A 21,639-nucleotide genomic window follows, 5' to 3' on the forward strand; every position below is an offset into this window, starting at 1 on the left:
TCTAGTATAATATATTTGTCCAATGAATACCCGTTTATCATCTGCATTTGTTCTTGGTGTAGCAATTTTAATGGCCAGTAGTGTAACTCACCACCACGAAGCTACAGCTACATTAAGTTATGTATATCTCAGCTATTAAGTGCACATAGTGTGAATAAACTTATTAGTGTGTTATCTTTTAGTAGGCGCTGATGACGTTTGTTAGCCAGCTCTACTAGCGACATATCATAAAACCTGATGCCTACCGTCGCCTGCTGTCCGTGCGCCTATGACTGCATGAGGCAGAGCGCGCTCCTTGACTCACCCGAGCAGGAAGGCCCAGATCCAGGGCAGGCCCAGCAGCAGGGCCGTTGCCACGGTGACGACGGCGCACTCGGCCACCCAGGGCACCAGCCCCAGCTTGAGCACGTGCACCGCCAGCCGCCGCAGCGACGGGGGGTCCAGGTCGAGGCCCGCGCGAGTCAGGATGATCACCAGCGCCACGTGCCTGCCGGCATCCAGCTACGTGCAAACAATCTGCCGGCGTGTGGCGCACACATCTACGTCTACGTCATCATTTGTAGCGGGTGGTCAAAAATATGGAACGCCAAAAACGCAATACATGGTCATGCTAATATGATATGGGTAAATGGTTGGTATTCAAAACAGCTTCCATTCGTGTCGGAACGGATAAACACGGGTCCTGTATGGTTTTCGATATTATCTTCGTGCAAAATAGTGGAAAGTTCAGGTAAAGATGATGGGGATTGATAGCGACCAGGCACCCTGCTCTCCAAAGGCTCAGTAATATTGAGAGCTGGTGACTATGGTGACCAGGGGAGGTGTGACAATTCATCCTCGTGCTGACAAAACCATTCCTGGGCGATGTGAGCTGTTTGAACAAGGGACCCGTCGTCTTCGATTTAACCGTTACCATTGGAGAACAAACATTGTACCGTGGGTTGGACCTGAGCATCCAGAATGGTTCGAATGGCTCTAAGCTACATTGCATAAAGTACACAAATACAACAGTGCCCAAAGAAATTCTCTCTCAGAGACAGTACGATGTATACACATCGATTTCACAGTAGAAAATTTACAGAAAATAAACGTTACATTGATTGCATTTAACATTCAATGAGCACTAATTACAACCAGTTTGTTAGCAAATCTTGCTTAAATGACATTATGTAAATACACAGGGAACAAAAATACGTGTTGAGAAATAAATAAATATTACGAGATTTGAAATTATGTTGATATATGATGACTAGTTGAGAGTTTAAATTAATTTAATAGTTTTATTAATATGTGACTGAACAAGCTTCTATCATTAGTGTGATGCTTATATCGGATTACTGACTGCATCTTGTTTCTCTTCGAGTACTCAGTCTTAAGTATTATTTGAACTGTATTCAATCGGTATGAAGGAGAGTCACGTTTAAATAAGTTGTTTCTAACATCGTTTTTTACCATAGAGCATCACCATCCCAAGAATCTTTCACCATAAGGGGGAATAAAGAGCCAAAAACTTAAGTTAACTGCAACAAATGTCCATCTTGATGTGAATAGCCATCTGAAGATGAATCTGTCGGTTCTAAACCGGTTACGACGCTGTTACGTAAATAAACAGCGTTATCAGTACTGGTTGGTTGCTGTCTTACGTTAGCTCGTAGTGTTTTAGTGACGAATCTTCTTCTGAGAGTGTGAAAATTACCAATGGTATTCCACTGGGTTCAATGTTCGAACCACGCCCTTTCTTCCTGTATGTAACCGACTTTCCACAGCCGGCCGGGGTGGCCGTGCGGTTCTAGGCGCTACAGTCTGGAACCGTGTGACCTGTACGGTCGCAGGTTCGAATCCTGCCTCGGACATGGATGTGTGTGGTGTCCTTAGGTTGGTTAGGTTTAAGTAGTTCTAAGTTCTAGGGGACTGATGACCTTAGAAGTTAAGTCCCATAGTGCTCAGAGCCATTTGAACCATCTGACTTTCCACATTACGCACAAAAAGGCAGTAATAGTGTTCTTTGCTGATGATGCAACATCACGATCAATCTCAATAGAAGAGCAACACCAGAAGGAACCATAAAAGTAAATATGAAGCGAGACTTTCCTGCCATATAGCCCAGTATTGATGAAAAGCTGTCGAGTTTCTAGGCGGAATGAAGAGTTAAGATACTGAAACCCTTTCTTCGAGTATCATAATCGCCATCTTCTGGTGAAGTAGCGAGATATTGCAGCTGTCACAGTATTTATAATAGCGATGCTCCTCCTCCACGTGGCTGCGGGCAGTTGGGAACACTGCCGCCAGAGGGCTGGGGTGGTGGTGTGAGTACAGTGGTAGGGGTGGTAAGTGGCCCGAGGCTGCAGCCGACTCTCTGCACGGGCATTCTGGATACGTGTATATATGTCCGAAAGAACAGATACTATTTTGATACAGCAGCCGTATGAATTAAGACACACCGGGCTCGAACTCTTACGGGAATCGATGGAATACCGCGAGTAATGAATACAATGGGCAAGGGGCAGTACATTCGTAGTGTGTGGGTGCTAGGGTAGTCCGTGTGGCTACGATGCCTAACGTGTCCGGATGGTTCAGTGGTCAGAGCATCTGCCTAGTAAGCAGGAGACACGTGTTCGAATCCCGGTCTGGCACAAATTCTAAACGTTCCCCATTCATTTCAATCAATGCCTACTCGCAGCCAATGTCTGTAATTCGTTTGTGTCTTAATTCTGGATACGTATTGCTTGCTGTATGGTGGTGTGCGTGCTTTCGTCGTATTGCCACTGACGCGGTACGCCATGCCGAACTGCGTTGCTAACCTTCGTTCTCATTACCAAGATTCTCGTGGATCCGTATTACTATGGAGTCCTCTGTATTGCTGTCCGAATAGCTGGTTGCTCGGCGAAGCAACTTCGTATTTTCAAAAGTGTGATCTTCGTTTACGCTACGCTCTCTGACTGCGGATTTTTCTGTACAGTCTCAGTCGTAAACCTGATGTTTTCCTCGCAACATTTCGAGATATAGCGCTGCGTTTGATCCATTTCTTGGCGGCCACATTCACTACTATTCTGTACAGCAGAGGTAGCCCATGTATTTTACCTACCGCCCACTTTTGCATCTCTGTTAGTAATAAAATTTTATAACTGCACACCGGTTCCAAAGTAATGGTAATTCATAACGTTGAGAATTAGCTTTACCGCATAAAATTTATGCACCAGAGTTACAGCAAGTTAAAACCGATAGTAATAACTACTTATCAAATACTTTATGTCAAAATTTTATAAAAAACTAATGAAAAAGTTTGTATGATACTTACCGACCGCCCACTTATGTGTAGTAAACACCAGGTTGACTATCACTGCTGTACGGTATATACCTGGTCCGCTAAGTTTCGGTGGACCTTCCGCAGATCCAAGGAACTCTCTTGTGTTGGGGATGTTTGGAAGACGGTTCTGACGTTGCATTTTCCCAACAGGGTCGGAAGTTTGGCTGACTGTGGCTATGTGCTATGTGGCTTCTTCCTAACGAACACATGTACGCCCACTGAAATGCAACATACCTAGAAAATCAGCAACTGAGTAAGCCACATTCCACACCAAAGCACGGAACTTCTCTTGCGAGATCATTTGAAGCTCTTCACACAAGCAGAACAACTTCAATGACCGATGTCGATCAGTCGCTCTCTGGTCGATACGCTGAATGATCTTGAAACATCACCTCCACACCACAGAGTCTACGGCATGATTCCTACACCCCTGAAGGGTTCCCTCTTACCTCAGAATTACTCTTAGAATTTCCATCTCTGTTTCACATGGCATCAAACGTGCCCCTTACACCCTGCGATGCCGTCGGACGAATCCGCGATTTCACGAGCTCTAAAACCGCTCCGTGAAAATGTTTTACGTCGAGATCTATCAGCAGCAAGCAGGTAATTTCATTGGCCATATCCTGCTTGTAATGACATTCCTTCTGCCGTCGCAAGGCCTTAGGCCACACTACTAGGCCGAGATCAGAACCCGTTTAGGATTTCAGAAAGTCTGGTCCATATTCTCCACGATGGATAATAGCCTCCTTCCCCCAGGTATCAGAAACTGGCTCTGTTCGAATGGCTCTAAGCACTATGGGACTTAACATCTGAGGTCATCAGTCCTCTAGACTTAGAACTACTTAAACCTAAGGACATGACACACATCCTTGCCCGAGGCAGGATTCGAACCTGCGACCGTAGCAGCAGCGCGGTTCCGGACTCGGCCACAGCGGCCGGCAACTGGCTCTGGCTTTCACGATAGCTCCCCATTGCGGTCAGGAAATATTGCGAACCTCGTCGAATTATTCCACTGCGTCCCCCATTGAATCCTACTACACACGTGACGTGTGACTGGAGGACGCAGGTGTGTGTCGGGCGGGCGCTCACCTGAGAACGGAGCAGACCTCCTCGTAGGCGTCCTCGAGGTGGAAGAGGCCGAGGTTCTGGCAGGCGATGCCCACCAGCAGCATGCCGACGAGCGCGGGCAGCCGCACCAGCGTCGCCAGCCAGCCGCCCACGTGCGCCGCCAGCGCCAGCACTGCCAGCTGGAACAGCTGGCCCCCTGCGACAGGCACAGCCGCTCCTTTAGCTTCACTCAGGACGTCGTTACGGGGCGCACCTGTCTCGCGCAGCGCTTGTTGATCGATTTCATAGACTATAATACTAGTACGTCTAGTGGTTTTGGTGGCAATGTCGCTACTGGCAAAAGTTGGTCAGTTTAATGGGGAACACTGATGACACACAAATACTTGATTAACACAGAGTAAAATTTTGTACATGGCTGCACGTTCGGAGACCGTGAATAGTTACAATTGAAAGAAAAACAGCCCTCGGTCACTATTTTTAACAAATTAACCTGGTTTCAACACTGCTAGGAGTGATCTATATTCTATAACATGGTCGCAGAATAATGACTAAAAACGTATGACGGGGTATAACTACGGAATCATCGTAAAAGACTGACAGTACTTATATGTCACTTATAAAATAATAAATATGCCAAAAGGGCATTAGTCACAAAGACATTTAAGATAAAGAAAACGGTGATGGCGAGCCACCAAGGGCTGCTCGTTACTTGCGTGGTGCAGGTTGCAAAACGGACTCATTTGCAACTTATACCCTATCATACGTTTTTAGTCATTATTCTGCGACCATGTTATAGAATATAGATCATTCTTTGTTTTAAACTCTGAGGAAGACAATCCCAGCAATGTTGAAACCAGGTTAATTTGTTAAAAATAGTGACCGAGGGCTGTTTTCCTTTCAATTGTTAATACAGAGTGTTTCAAAAACAAATACCTGATATTCGACGGTAATAATTACAAAACAAGGGAAGTGCCGGCAAGGAAATGTGTGTTTTAATGAGTGTCACCTGGAGTCCTGAAAAATCGCCGTTAGATGTCAGTCAATCCGTCTTTTCAATTTGCAGTTAGTCACAAGTAAGATGGCTTCCGTTCAACAGAAGGCGTTTTGTGTGCTGAAGTTTGCACAGACTGAGTTAGTGCTCATATGGGGACTCCAGAACCCTCACTACATCACTGAGCACGAAAGAAAGTGACCTAAAGCGAATTTTTTGTGCTATTTCTAGTAAAAATGTGTATGGTCCCTTCTCTTTTGAGGAAAACACAGTGACTGGAAGGAACTATCTTCAAATGCTGTAGAATTCGCTTTTTCCACAACTTCAGAAGGACTCTGATGACTTCATTTACTAACAGGATGGAGCTCCATCACACTGGCACGCGACAAACAAAGCGGAGATCATCGTAAGTAAGAAACAACTTATTGTTAACGAACTGTTTTTCCATCTTAAAAAAAGAATTAAATTATAAGTATCTTTAATTACAGAGCACTGATGATCCTTTACCTCAATAAAGCGAAACGCGTCTGGTGAAAAGAAAGAAAAACATGCATTTTCTTGTAGTTGCAACGACAGAACGAAAATACCCTCCCTCAGGAATAGAAAGGCAGTTACAATATGGCCACACAAATGAAAAATTCAACGTACGTCAGTTTCTCAATAACACTCTGTCTGAATGCTTTCTAGGACCACAAGGCGCACAGGACAGAATAACTTCCGTAAAAGTAGATACATTACCTGACATTTGTGACTAATGTAGCTATCGCCTAGATGTTCTTCATGCTGCTGTTGGTGAACACATAGAGCATTTGTAAGAGCACAGCTAAAGATTTAGGGTTTTATGAATGTTTTTCAATGCATCGCATATTTGTAGTATGTTTTTATCAATAAATATGGAATTTTAAACTCAGGTCATTCTTTTTGAAACACCTTGTATGTGAACAGACTACAGCAGTATTACAATAGCCTGGAATAGTCTAAAGGAGGCCTTTGTCCAGCTGTGGATGACAGTTTGTTGCTGTTACTGACAATGATGATAATGATGATCAAGACAATGATGATGATGATGATGATGACGCAGCCTGAAAGTACATACGTAAAACAAAGATCAGGTAAAGATACAAGGTTAAAACGGTATGCAGAATTGGAAGTTGTAATGCTGCCATATGCATGTGAGGAGTATTGGACTGAAAGAAGAAATGAAATAAAATTACAGCATCTAAAAATACTGTTCCTGTGATCAGTTAACAGCTGCACAAGGCAAGAATACACTGTAAATGAGAGTATTAAAAACAGGCTATACAAACGAGGCTGTCATATAAAACTCAAGAGTAGCTGCAGAATAACAAATGCCAGGATGAAGTGTCAGTCGAGTGTCTTATAAGACCTCCTTCCCAGGAATTATTTTTTTGTATGTGTACAAAAATTTCATGTATCGTTAACGAGTCAGAGATTTCATGCATAAATGTTTCAGTAATAAAAGAAGGGACGACTCTCAAATTCCTTTTAGAGAGCAGCTAGGAGAAACTTGGCTGTTCACTTCTGTCTTTCTTATTCCAGACGTCAGAATGCAAGCATCGTGAGCTGTAGTTATTAATAATTTCTAATATAAGGAATCGATTTTGAGTTTACAACGTGTTGTATATTTATTCGTCCACCAGATCACATATTTATGTGAATCTTTATTGTGTTACAAGTTCTACTTTTCAGCTTTTCTCGTGAGGGAATGGCAACAACTTCGATGTGGCACCATTTCGCCTTTGGCGTGATTTCTTACTAATTTACACTGTTCAGCTTTGCTTATCGTATAATCTGAATCTGCAGTCATTCGCAGAATAAGTCCAAGATTTTTTTTTTACCACATACATCATAGAGTGGTTATCAAATCGCGATATGCAATTTACGTTTTCTAAAATTCCTCCTCCACTTTTTCGCCGCTTCCAACATCAATCTGAGACACTTACAGACTTCATTCCGGTAAAGATTTTTTGAAATATTTTAGTGCGCGGAGGTGGAAGGCAACTCACAGTCTGTACAGCTAAAGTTTGGGCCAGAAAAAGGATAGGTGTTGGTACAGGCAGTCTTGCCTAACCCGTGATCAATACAAAATAATGATAAAATAATCGAAACCTAGAGCTAAAACTGAGTCGTAATTACCATTCCCGCGATCCGCAACAACGGAAAGCTGAAGCAGATGCTGTCAAAAACCTATACTCTGTTGCCCAAAGCTCGATTGTAAGCTTTATTGGATTTGGCAGCTAGGATACTGCGCTGCGTTAGCCTGTCACTGTCGCTTCCTACTGTATTGCCATTCGGCTGTGCAAAGAAGTGTGCCTGGCAGTCCTCAAGTAAGAAACACTTTCTGAGCCCGAAAAATTCGTCTGTTTCAAGAAGCTAAGTAGTTTCACCCCTAATTAAAATTAAGAACAGATTTTTCACATCCTAAGAGGCACTATATTAATCTGCACAGTACCTGAATTTCAGACTTAATACGTGTTTGATGTAGGAGACTGAGGTTATGAAGAAATGTCCTATCGCCACGGACAGCAGAGCGCTGTGGCTGCTGTCTCCAGACATGTGACAATGTCGCAACTGTGGACCTTCAGCGTCAGGCACCAACTAATTTAAATTAGACTACGGTGTATTTTTAATCTTTATTACTCCTTTTAGATCGGAACTTAAGAGAAAGTAAGCGATATTCTCACAAATCTTACCCAGTAAAGAACGTGAACTTCCGGCTATAAGTCTAACGAGGAGACCCAGCCCTGGATCTGCGATGTTTCCAAACTGAGACAAAACCTTGATAGTGGCGCCCCCTCTCCCACTCGAGTGTTTGTGATAGCACGTCAAAATGTTAAAAAAAGGTCGATTTTTCAAAAACTTGTTCGTTTTGTAGCACATATCTTTTTTAAGATTTTGATACATAAAACATATGTGGTCGAGGAAATGTAAGACATGTTATTTGGTCTTAAGTGTACCAAAGTGCAGTGCCACATACGTTCACACAGCATTCTTCTATACTTAGCGGTGGGAATTCAAACGAGTGTGTTATGTAATGGAAGCTATCAGACCTATATTCAGGACAGTGGAAATTAAAGTGTCCTGTCATGTCTCTCCTACTCCCAGTCGACCGGTTTGCCATCCTACCCCCCCCCCCCCCCAAAAATAAAAACTCATAATTAATACTGGGTGGGATTATTAGTGACCGGGAGAATAAGAATTCTTCATAAAATTTGCAGTCTTTACTGCTTATTAGCTAATAACTTTCTCTTTTGTGTGACATAAAATTAAATATAGGAAACACAAAACCAGTAAAGACAAGAGACAAGCAAGGCAGTACGGTACGCATTTCTTCAATCCTTAGGTCCCACTATTTTTCTCTCTCTAATCTTGCTATAGCTTTACGGGGCGTGCTTTCATTTCTGCGAAAGAATCTATTACCTAATTAAAGTTCGTCAAACGTTTTCCTACATGAAAAGTCAAAATGTCGTTGTCCGATACCGAAAAAGCTGTTAACACGAATGTTACACAAGACTGGTGTGTTTTCTCGATTTGATTGCGTCTGTTTTGTCACTGTCTGCTAGATAAAACGAGATAGGTCTTTCTAATATTGCAGCAGTTGCAAAACAAGACAAATAAGCGGCACTGCTTTGGCAAAAATGGTCATTTTTATCTACTTCGTTTACATAAATAACACGAAAAAATATAATGTGCCAATATCAAACGCTTATTAGGCCTACTACAAGCAAAAAGTTCTGTTAGGAAATAGTTTCACATTTCATTCATATGCTCCAGTTTCTCAAGTATGAGATCGAAAAGTAGTAGTGGTACGAAATTTTTAGATAAATTTGGAATCGTTATGTTCTTCCATATAATTTGTGTGATGTTCCCTTTTTTCCCCTTTCTCGTTCTAACAAACAATCTTGTAGTCACTAATTCTGTTGCTATTCCTGCCATTGTCAGAAGTTATTGTCCTGTTAACTTCACTAACCCTTCCAGAATCACCCGTTCAGTTATCCCGCGTTTATTCTCCTGTTAGGCGTTATTACATTTTCGAACAACGCATTTTCCGCGCCATTCCAAGAATAGAACTTAGGCGGCTGTTAAACGACGGCTATACAGCTGGCCCTTAGTAGTGTAGCGATCTGGCAAAAAATTTCTGTCAAAATTTCATTTTCTTGGATACACCGAGAAGATAATATGCAATCCTTCTTACCTGTTATTCCTGTTAATCCTTTAATTCCACTTTGGTGGTCTGAATCTATAGATTTCGCTAGTAATTATGAAAACTCTTATCATTCGCACACCCAGACAACCACATACACAAACAGCGATTGGCATTTACCGTTCGGGTTTATTCGGCTCAGTTCGTATAGCCCAGTCCCCTTTCGTCTGCGGGAAAGTTTTTTATTTCTAGATGCGACGGGAGTCCCCCTGGGAGAGACATCACGTACACTATCCACGCATTCAAAAATTAACTTATGATTACTTCACAAATCAACCGAGAATGTATTCAAAAATGTTCAAAAACCAACGTTTCAAAATCACATGGATAATCGATGGTTCAAAATATTGTGGGTGCTAGACGCTTTTTGAAACAAGGTTTTTTTCTCTTCATAAATATGAATTTGGTGCTCCCTGAAATTGCCGCCATGACCAGAAACCCCGGTCGGTTTAACCCCTTCCCCCCACCCCTCCCCTTCTAGATCCGGGCCTGAGGGGACCTTAGGGAGTGTCATTTTCAATTTTTTTATGCCTGCAGGATCTTAAGAGCAGCGGACATTTCCTTAATACAGTACGACACAGTTTTAACTGGGAAATATTGCCCTTAAAAATAAGATTTCCGAGTGTAGTCCAGTAAAACTTTTTGCAGTGTTTTAAAAGACTCCTTAGTAGCTGAATGTGTAACTCATCTGCAAAGTCATTGGTTCGATTCTCGCTACAGCGACGTTTTAAAAATTTATTTGTAAATTACATTTTTATTAACAAATATGAATGTTAAGTAACAAATTCTGAATCATAATTTTTAATAAAAATAAAATATTTTATATTTTTAACTACTCATCACAAAAAATGACTGTTCCGAATAACTTAAACAAACACCAAATGTAATGTAATATACTTTTTAGTGTTATCGATGAATGCAATTTTTTCACGTAACAATAAGGAATTTCACATGCATCAAATTTTAATTTATTTTCATGTGATACGGAATAAAAAATAAAAAGATGCTATTTGTATTAAAATTATGAGTAAATAATTGTTAGTTGACATTCCTGTTTGTTCGCAAATGGCTGCCTCCAAGGCTGAGTGGTCAGCGTTGCTGACTTTCATAGTGAGGATGCAGGTTCGATTTTCCGTGCTGCCACGGATATTTCCTTGGGGGGGAGGACGGTATCGGGGTATACACGGCCTCGTGATGCCGATTGGGGAGCTACTTGCCCGAGTGGTAACGGCTGCAGAAAACATAACAGTCGGCAGAGGAGTGTAGAGACTGCACGCCCCTCAGTACCATATCCAGTGACGTCACTGGTGGAGAACGAAACGGCTGTCGGTTGGTACCTCTGGGTCCGCCACGGCCTGTATATGGAGTTTACGTTTACGTTGTACCACGGCTAACTCGTAGGGGGAAATGGCAAGAAGAAATGATTTTAAGTTATTTTTCCAACAAGTATGTTAATACACTACTGGTCATTAAAATTGCTACACAAAGAAGAAATGCAGATGATAAACGGGTATTCATTGGAAAAATATATTATACTTCAACTGACATGTGATTACATTTTCACGCAATTTGGGTGCATAGACCCTGAGAAATCAGTACCCACAACAACCACCTCTGGCCGTAATAACGGCCTTGATACGTCTGGGCATTGTGTCAAACAGAGCTTGGATGGCGTGTACAGGTACAGCAGTCCATGAAGCTTCAACACGATACCACAGTTCATCAAGAGTAGTGACTGGCGTATTGTGACGAGCTAGTTGCTCGGCCACCATTGACCAGACGTTTTCAATTGGTGAGAGATCTGGAGAATGTGCTGGCCAGGGCAGCAGTCGAACATTTTCTGTATCCAGAAAGGCCACTGTTCAAAGTGCCGTCAATGCGAAGAAGAGGTGACCGAGACGTGTAACCAATGGCATCCCATACCATCACGCCAGGTGATACGCCAGTATGGCGATGACGAATACACACTTCCAATGTGCGTTCACCGCGATGTCGCCAAACACGGATGCGACCATCGTGATGCTGTAAACAGAACCTGGATTCGTCCGAAAAAAATGACGTTTTGCCATTCGTGCACCCAGGTTCGTCGTTGAATACACCATCGCTGTCTGTGATGCAGCGTCAAGGATAACCGCAGGCACGGTCTCCGAGCTGATAGTCCTTGCGGCTGCAAACGTCCTCAAACTGTTCGTTCAGATGGTTGTTGCCTTGCAAACGTCCCCACCTGTTGACTCAGGGATCGAGACGTGGCTGCACGATCCGTTACAGCCATGCGGATAAGATGCCTGTCATCTAGACTGCTAGTGATACGGGGCCGTTGGGATCCAGCACGGCTTTCCGTATTACCCTCCCGAACCCACCGATTCCATATTCTGCTAACAGTCATTGGATCTCGACCAACGCGAGCACCAACGTCGCGATACGATAAACCGCAATCGCGATAGGCTACAATCTGACCTTTATCAAAGTCGGATACGTGATCGTACGCATTTCTGCTCCTTATACGAGGCATAACACAACGTTTCACTAGGCAACGCCGGTCAACTGCTGTTTGTGTATGAGAAATCGGTTGGAAACTTTGCTCATGTCAGCACGTTGTAGGTGTCGCCACCGGCGCCAACCTTTTGTGAATGCTCTGGAAAGTTGATCATTTGCATATCACAGCATCTTGTTCCTGACGGTTAAATTTCGCGTCTGTAGCACGTCATCTTCGTGGTGTAGCAATCTTAATGGCCAGTAGTATAACTTACAAGTGTTTCGTACGTACCCTAACAGCACTTGGATATATTGAAATCTTGAAAAGAAATTTTTCCGGTTTTTAAATTTTTTTGTGAGAACCGTGTCGTACTGCTTTAGGAAATTGACGTCCAGTCACTTAACTTCGACCCCTATATGGAGAAAATACAAGAGGTCCTGTACCTAAGCTTAGCTTGTGTGCAAGAGGAGCTTGCTACAACGTCACTCAGTAGTGGCACACAGAATTACGCCTTATCGAGTAGCGGGTTACCTGGAGCGGCGTCGCGGCCTATGACGGTGAAGGCGACGGCCCAGCAGAGCAGCAGGATGATGGCGAGCGCGAGCAGGCGCGCCACCCTCCGGTAGGAGGGGCACAGCGGCGGCGGGCAGAGGCGCGGCCAGAAGCCGGGCTGCCACGACGGCGGCGCCTCGGGCTGGTGGCAGCGGCGCAGCAGCGACAGCCACCACGACCTGCGGGCAGGTCCGAGCGTGCGCCAGTGTCTCGACGAGGGGGACAACTCCACTGGCAGCAATGCGGGTTCAAAAAAATGGTTCAAATGGCTCTGAGCACTATGGGACTCAACTGCTGTGGTCATAAGTCCCCTAGAACTTAGAACTACTTAAACCTAACTAACCTAAAGACATCACACACATCCATGCCCGAGGCAGGATTCGAACCTGCGACCGTAGCGGTCGTGCGGTTCCAGACTGTAGCGCCTTTAACCGCTCGGCCACTCCGGCCGGCAGCAATGCGGGTCTCACAACCACGTGGTTGCCTCCAGAACTCTGCGGCTGAGTGTGAGCTAATCTGAAACTTACTGTAAGGTTAAGACTTTGTGCCGAGCCGCCAACTCTAAGCTGGGTTGTTGAAGATGAGGTACCGGCGGAAGTATAACGGTGAGGGAGGGTCGTAAGTCATCTTGCATAGCTCCGTTGGTAGAGCATTTGTCCGCAAAAGATAAAGGTCCAGGTTCGAGTCCCAGCCCGTCGCACAGTTTTAATCTCTCTGGGAGTTTCAAGTGGATACTTGGTCGTTTTGTGCCTACATGTAACACCCCTCATGCAGACGGCTTACACACACACATGTACATACACATATGCATGTACACACTCTTCCACTACACGCAGACTCCACAAGCCACTGTACAGTGCCAGGCGGAGGGTACGTCGCACCAATATCATAAATCATGTTTCCTATTCCATTCACGTACTGAGCGAAGGGAAAATGACTGTATGTCTCTCTACCCGCCCTAGCCTCTCTTATCTTATTATTATAATACCTGCACGAGATGTAAGCTGGTGGCAGAATTGGAGCTCACAATCTTCTTCGAATTCACGTTCTCTAAATATAGCCAACCAAGTTTCGTGAGAACCACGTTGTCTTTTTTCCACGGATTCTCATTAAGTTCCCTAAGTATTTCTGTTACACTCTTGTACAGGCTGCAACGACCTATTACTATCTCTGAATGCGTTAGATTTCTGTTGTCATAATTACTTGAGAGGAACTCCAAACACTCGAATAATACTCTAGAACCGGTCGCACTAGCGTCTTGTATGCGATTTCCTTTACAGAAACACTGTATTTCAAAAACTTCCGTCCCTCCCCTCTCTCTCTCTTTTCAGCACCTCGTCGTCTAGTGGCTAGCGTTGCTGCCGCTGGATCTCGGGGTCCCGGATTCGATTCCGGGCCGGGTTGGGGATTTTCTCTGCCCGGGGACTGGATGTTTGTGTTGTCCTCATCATTTCATCATCATTATTTGTGACAGTGGCTAGATTGGACAGTGTAAAAATTGGACTGTGTAAAAGCTAGGACTTTGTACGGGCGCTGATGACCAGCTAACTCTAAATATAGATAAATGTAAATTAATGCAGATGAATAGGAAAATGAATCCCGTAATGTTTGAATACTCCATTAGTAGTGTAGCGCTTGGCACAGTCAGGTCGATTAAATATTTGGGCGTAACATTGCAGAGCGATATGAAGTGGGACACGCATGTAATGGCAGTTGTGGGGAAGGGAGATAGTCGTCTTCGGTTTATTGGTAGAATTTTGGGAAGATGTGGTTCATCTGTAAAGGAGACCGCTTATAAAACACTGAAACGACCTATTCTTGAATACTGCTCGAGCGTTTGGGATCCCTATAAGGTCGGATTGAGGGAGGACATAGAAGCAATTCAGAGGCGGCATGCTAGATTTGTTACTGGTAGGTCTGATCATCACGCGAGTGTTACGGAAATACTTCAGGAACTCGGGTGGGAGTCTCTAGAGGAAAGGAGGCGTTCTTTTCGTGAATCGCTACTGAGGAAATTTAGAGAACCAGCACTTGAGGCTGACTGCAGTATAATTTTACTGCCGCCAACTTAGATTTCGCGGAAAGACCACAAAGATATGATAAGAGAGATTAGGGCTCGTACAGAGGCATATAGGCAGTCATTTTACCCTCGTTCTGTTTTGGGGTAGAACAGGGAGAGAAGATGCTAGTTGTGGTGCGAGGTACCCTCCGCCACGCACTGTATGGTGGATTGCGGAGTGTGTATGTAGATGTAGATCGTCATCATTATCTCTCTCTCTCTCTCTCTCTCTCTCTCTCTCTCTCTCTCTCTCTCTCTCTCTCTCACACACACACACACACACACACACACACACAAACAAACAAACAGAACCTCCCCAGTCATGCGCATACACACACACACACACACGTACACACGTGTTGCGAAAACTAGCTCTGCGTCGAAAACCAGTTTATTGTCCATATTTTACATTACAGCCTGTTTTACAGTTGTTATTTGTGGCAAGTTCCTGTGGGATCAAACTGCTAAGGTCATCGGTCCCTAGACTTACACACAACTTAATCTAAATTAAACTATTTTAGGCTAAGGACAACACGCACACCCATGCCCGAGGGAGGACTCGAACGTCCGACAGGGCGAGCCGCGCGGAGCGTGAAAGACGCCTCAGGCCGCGTGGCTACCCCGCGTCGCCGAAATGTGGAGTACGGGACATGTTAACTACAGTGAAGCCTGTCCACAAACGCCCTGAATGCATTCGACAGATCATGCAATATGGTATCTGACGAAGGTTGTTGCGGAACTGATTAGTACGACATTGCGTGTGGTATGGCAACATGTCTGCAAGACATCATTTGAGTGCTTACGATCGTAGCCGAGTAGTTAGATGGCTCGAAGCCGGGGCACAGTGGTCACAGTACTGCGTGTGACCAAAACTATCTCGCAGTTAAAAAAGGCCGGTGAAGCTGGAAACGCTATGCGAAAATAATCCGATTGGTTGTAAATGGATCATCATACTGCAAGAAGAGCGATACGTAGTCCTAGTGGCGGATATGGACAGTTATCTCACTCCTAGACTGATCATTATAAGTACTACCGGTACACGTGTTTCTGCCATACTGCGAGAAGAGCGATACGTAGTCCTAGTGGCGGATATAGACAGTTATCTCACTCCTAGACTGATCATTATAAGTACTACCGGTACACGTGTTTCTGCCATAATCCTATTGCAGCTGCTAAATCAGCGTGGAATGTTTAGTCCGTGTACGGAGCACGTTGGTTGGTGTCAGCAACAATGGTTCAGAGGGTATTCTCTGACGTATCCTTCTTCAATGTAACAAGTGATTCTGGCTACCAGTTAAGGTGGAAAGGGAGGGAAGTCGCTGCAAACCATAAAATGTTGAAGAAGTTCATCAAAATGCCGCAGGCATTATGATGGGGGGAGGCATTTCGCACAATGACCAATTACTACTGCATATCTTTGTACGAGGTACCCTTACTGCACAACGGTATTGCACGGAGACTATTCAGGAACGTGTCAGTCTGCTTAGAGGTGCAGTAAGTACCGACTTTCTATTTACGGACGACAACGCGCTCCCACACAGGACCACTAAGATGTCAGATACCCGGTAAAGTGACGATATTGAGTATATGGACTGGCCTGCTTACTCAACGGAACTAAACCCTACAGAGCAAGCCTGGGATGCTCGTCACAGACGTGTTTCTCAACGAACACTCTCTCCACGAATCGTACAAGAACTGAAAACCGCCCCCTTGCTGAGAGTCCAATATCGACCTTTGTGTTTGGACTCTCATCTGCGTCAAATACGAACGTTATTTATGTCTGTTATCCTGCTTTCTCGAGTGGTGAAACCTACAATTTTTCCGTATACATATACCTCTCTAGCATATGTCCGGTGTTTCATGTCCTCCATCATTATCTGTGATTATTCCTGTCCAACAATGCCTCTGTTCTCACCAACTGTCAAGCAGTAGTAGTACCCCTAGGAAATATCTATTGTCATGTACGCTTCTGACACGGTGCCTCCCCCCCCCCCACCCCCACCCCAAGAGGAACACTGGTGTTTCCACATCGGTCCATTTTAGCGTATGTGCCTCAATATGCATCATAGAAATAGATGGGCTACACTGAGGTTCCTATGTCGAATTACAGCAGGCAAGGGACCTGACTTATCGTGTCACGAGGTGCTTTTGTGTGACGTATACGCATCTGGCACGTCACCGAGCAACCTCTCGAACCCAACGACGCACAGCCTCACGGGAGATGTGCCATTCAGAGCGCAGAGCAAATGCTGCGGCAGTTGGACGTCTCCTGTCACATATCCAGCATAATGGTACTGCCTCTGGGTTGTTGCTGGTGGCCGATCTTGCTCACAAAGCTGTTGAAAGGTTTCTGTGTCATCTACAGCTGTCAAAGAACGCTACTGGTGAGATTCGGTTCCTAGCCTACCTCGTCCTAGCTGTGGTTGACCTCTAAACTGTAAATGATCAACCCACACGTAATATTGGCACGTAGAATCCAGACGGCAAACAGAACGCGGCAGTATCATCACAATGGGTCTGCTCAACCATACTGCTTCCCTACGACTGTCAAATTGTGAGCCAGACGCAGTCAGAAGCGTTGTATAGAAAACCTCTGCCCACAAGGAATCTTACACGAACAGACAAGGCATGCTGTGTTTTCGCGTTTTCCCGCCACAGCACAGGCCTCACAGTGTTAAAATATGTAATGACTTACGAACGTAGGGTGATTCGATAAGTTGTCGATTCTGTACTTTTATTTACACGATTATATCAGAATGACATGCATCGTACGAAATTAGACTGGAATGACTAAATCTCTAAGAATATTTGCTGAGCTCGGAAATAGAAAACTCCATTAGCTACACTAGCCAAAAACTACAAAAGTGACCTTCGTGAACAATGGTCGCCACTGCATAGAATAGCGAAGTACTCACTTCTCGAGATCCTCGAATAAGTAATCCGTCTTCTCCGGGATGGAGCACGACGTTGTCGTCGAATATTTCTTTGTAGGTGTGGGTACAGCATAGCTGGGAACGTAGATCTGCTTTTCTCCGTCTGCTGAAAGGTAAGAAGCTTGATTTTAGGATTCTTGTCACGGCGAATGACGAATATACCGCTGGTCTTTAAACTGCTACACCATGAAGGCGGCGCACAACAAACGCCACACTGGAGCTAAGCCTTTCAGTCCTGAATTTTTTCTGGAGGGAAGAAAATTTTTCTTTATGTGGTAATGCTTTTAGGTGTTTTTTTTATAATGATTTCAGATACAAGATTTATACAAAAATATTTGCCCATTTTCAAAACATACTTTGTACGCTTGGCTTCATTTTATGGACTAAAATAATCAATTACGAAATATTCGCTACTGTAATAAATAGTAAAATGATCATTTAGTAATGATCATGCAAAATAAAAAAAACAAACGCCGTCCGAACAGGTCTTGAAGACCGAACGGTACAGACCGGCAGCCGTATCAACGTCAGCCCTCAGGTGTCACCAGACGTGGATACCGAGGGGCATGTGGTCAGCAGACAGCTCTCCCAGCCGTTGTCAGTTTTCGTGACCGGCGCCGCTACTTCTCAGTCATATAGTTCTTCAATTGGTCTTGAGTGCAGCCCGCTTGCCAACAGCACTCGGCAGACCCCGACAGTGACCCTTCCTAGTGCTAACCAAGTCCGACAGCGCTTAACTTTGGTGATTTATTTATTTATTTACACGTCTAGTTCCGTAGGACCAAACTGAGGAGCAAATTCCGAGGTCATGGAATGTGTCAGTACGTGAAATTACAACATAAAAGTAATAACAGATAAAATAAAATGTTCATGAACCCAAAAATGTCAAGCCGTAAGTTTAAGCAATCGCAATCAACAATATAACATAAGAATCAGCTTAATTTTTCAAGGAACTCCTGAAAAGAATAGAAGGAGTGACCGATGAGGAAACTCTTCAGTTTCGCTTTGAAAGCGCGTGGATTATTGCTAAGATATTTGAATTCTTGTGGTGGTAGCTTACTGAAAATGGATGCAGCAGTATACTGCACACCTTTCTGCACAAGAAATAAGGAAGTGCGATCCAGATGCAGACTGGATTTCTGCCTAGTATTAACTGAGTAAAAGCTGCTAATTCTCGGAAATATTGTTAATATGAAACGATAGTAAACAATACATATATTGAGAGAACAATGTCAAAATGCCCACACTACTGAAAAGGGGTCGACTAGAGGTTTGTGAATTTACACCACTTATCAGCCGAACTGCCCGTTTCTGAGCCAAAAATATCCTTTTAGAATAGGAAGAGTTATCCCAAAATATGATACCGTAAGTTTTAAGTGAATCAAAATAAGCAGACTACTTTTCGTGTCGAACTATCACTTACTTCAGATACCGTTCAGATAGCAAAAATGGCAGCATTAAGTCTTTGAACAAGATCCTATACGTGGGCTTTCCACGACAGTTTACTGTCTATCTGAACACCTAGAAATTTGAACTGTTCAGTTTCACAAATCATATGCCCATTCTGTGAAATTACAACGTCGAGTTTTGTTTAATTGTGTGTTAGAAACTGTAGAAACTGAGTCTTACTGTGATTTAGCGTTAGTTTATTTTCTACAAGCCATGTACTTATGTTTTGAACTGCACTATTTGAAACACAGCCAATGTTGCACACAACATCCTTTACTACCAAGCAAGTTTCATCAGCAGGCAGGAAAATTTTAGAATTGCCCATAGTACTAGAGGGCATACCATTTATATAAATAAGGAACAGGAGTGGCCCCAACACCCCCCCCCCTCCCCCATTTGATAGTACTCCACTCAGATGCTACATCACAGCCATTCTCAACACCATGGATAATGACGTTTTGCTGTCTGTTGTTAAAGTATGAAGTGAACCAGTTGCAAGCTGCTCCCTCTCTTCCGTAATGGTCCAACTTCTGGCGCAATATTTTGTGACCAACACAATGGAACGCCTTAGTCAAATCAAAAAATATGCCTAGCCTTCGAAACCTTTTGTTTAATCCATCCTATACTTCACAGAGAAAAGAGAACATAGCATTTTCAGTTGTTAAGCTACTTCTAAAGCCGAACTGTACATCTGATAGCAAATTGTGTGATATAAAATGATCAATTACCCTTACATTCACAGCCTTTTCAATAACTTCACCAAACACTGATGAGATAGAAATAGGTCTAAATTATCAACACTATCCCTTTCTCCCATTTTATAAAGCGGCTTTACTACTGAGTACTTTAACCGCTCAGGAAATCGACCATTTCTAAAGGAAAAATTACAAATATGGCTAAGTACAGGGCTAACATGTGCAGTACAGTACTTTAATAATCTACTAGGCACTCCATCATAACCATGAGAGTCCTTAGTCTTCAGTAATTTGTTGACTCAATCTACCTCTTGTCTATATCACAGAGGAGTATTTCAGACATCAATCTCGGTAAGGCATTTGCCAAAAAGGTTGTATGATTTTCTGTAGAAACTAAGTTTTTATTTAATTCACCAGCAATGCTCAGAAAATGATTTTTAAATACTGTACATATATATATGACTTATCAGTAACAGAAATATTTTTACCACGAAGGTGACTTTATATCGTCGACCTTGTGCTGCTGACGAGACACTTCCTTCACAACTGACCGTATGGTTTTAATTTTATCCTGCGAATTAGCTGTTCTATTTGCGTACCACTTACTCTTTGCCTTCCTAATAATATTTTTAAGCACCTTACAATACTTTTTTTATGGGCTACTGCAGCTTGATTGTGACTACTTTTGATAAAATTCTCGCTTTGTTTTACATGATATCCTTGTCCCACTAGTCAGCCACCCAGGATGCATTTTACTGCCAGTATCCCGTTCAGAACGTTCTATTAGAAAGCAACTGTCAAAGAGCATGAGAAATGTGTTAAGGAAAGCATTATATTTGTCATCTATGTTAATCGGCACTATAAACATCCTGCCACTCTTGTTCCTTAACGAGGTTTAAAAAACTCTCTATTGCCGTTGGATTAGCTTTCCTACATAGTTTGTAATTATATGTGACATTTGTTTGAATAAAAAAGCCTTTTAGTGTTAATGTTTGAAATGACGGGAACCGGTATTACCACTGCTGTAAGGCCGTTAACTCATGCAAAATAACAATATTCAGTTATATAGTGGAATATAGCCAGAGGGTTGAAAGAGTTAAGATTATTGCATGCTTTTGTATGGATGTGACTAGCTTTTCAGCGCACAAAATAGGTTTAAGTAACGCCATCTATATTCTGTATATAAGGAAAGACCACGCACCAGATTTCTCACTCAGAAATCTCATTTGAATGTTGATTGTTGGGATTCCAAGACTGTCATGCGAATATGGAGTGTATCGAGTAAGGAGACCCCCCCTCTCTCCCTCAACGCCATGCACGACCTCAATGGCAAACGTGACTGGCTCCCCAGAGCACACACATGCCCGTATTGGCTTCTCGATTGTGCATCCCATACACCTTGAGTCAATAAACGGACTTGTTTGAAGCAAGATAATTATCCATACAGACAGTGGGTCGTCGTCTGAAGCGCAAAGTGCCATCACCATGGCGACAATTGTTGCAGATTCTTCTGACGTGGCAGCAGAGAGACGTGCGTCGACAATGGTGTTCTAAAGACAACAGGAATGGCACCACGTCGTCTTCTCCCCGGTACTGCAAACTGCATCACGATAGACATACCAGTGTGTGCAAGCTCTGACGAGAAGAAACGTTGCTGGATTGCATTCGTAATGATTTTTATTTATTTATTTAGTTTTTCAGTCGTTAGTCTTCTGATTGGTTTGATGCAGCCCGTCTCGAATTTCTCTCGTTCCCTGAATTCTTCACCTCCGCCTACCATCTTACGTCCTCAGTTATTTGTTGGATGTATTCCAATCTCTGTCTTCCCCTACAGTTTTTACGCTCTACAGCTCCATTTATTACCACGGAAGCTATTCCCTGATA

At 43.5% G+C, this 21,639-nt stretch overlaps 1 protein-coding gene and 1 non-coding gene across 2 annotated transcripts in view; one reads left to right on the plus strand and one right to left on the minus strand.

Moving 5' to 3' along the window:
- The window catches only part of LOC124593804 (sodium/hydrogen exchanger 9B2-like), a gene marked incomplete at its 5' end in the record, with an annotated part of 113,445 nt that extends 95,841 nt beyond the window's left edge, over positions 1-17,604 (minus strand). Inside the window, 4 exons of the mRNA XM_047132152.1 lie at positions 305-487; positions 4,397-4,571; positions 12,599-12,798; positions 17,594-17,604. Of these exons, the coding sequence (XP_046988108.1) occupies positions 305-487; positions 4,397-4,571; positions 12,599-12,798; positions 17,594-17,604 (569 nt within the window). The remainder of the gene's footprint in view (positions 1-304; positions 488-4,396; positions 4,572-12,598; positions 12,799-17,593) is intronic.
- On the plus strand, positions 2,563-2,635 carry Trnat-agu. Its single transcript has one exon. It is a non-coding gene; the product is annotated as a tRNA-Thr (tRNA).
- Positions 17,605-21,639: the final 4,035 nt, after the last annotated feature.

This window comes from Schistocerca americana, chromosome 2 (assembly GCF_021461395.2).
Source record: "Schistocerca americana isolate TAMUIC-IGC-003095 chromosome 2, iqSchAmer2.1, whole genome shotgun sequence".
Taxonomy (NCBI): Eukaryota; Metazoa; Arthropoda; class Insecta; order Orthoptera; family Acrididae; genus Schistocerca; species Schistocerca americana.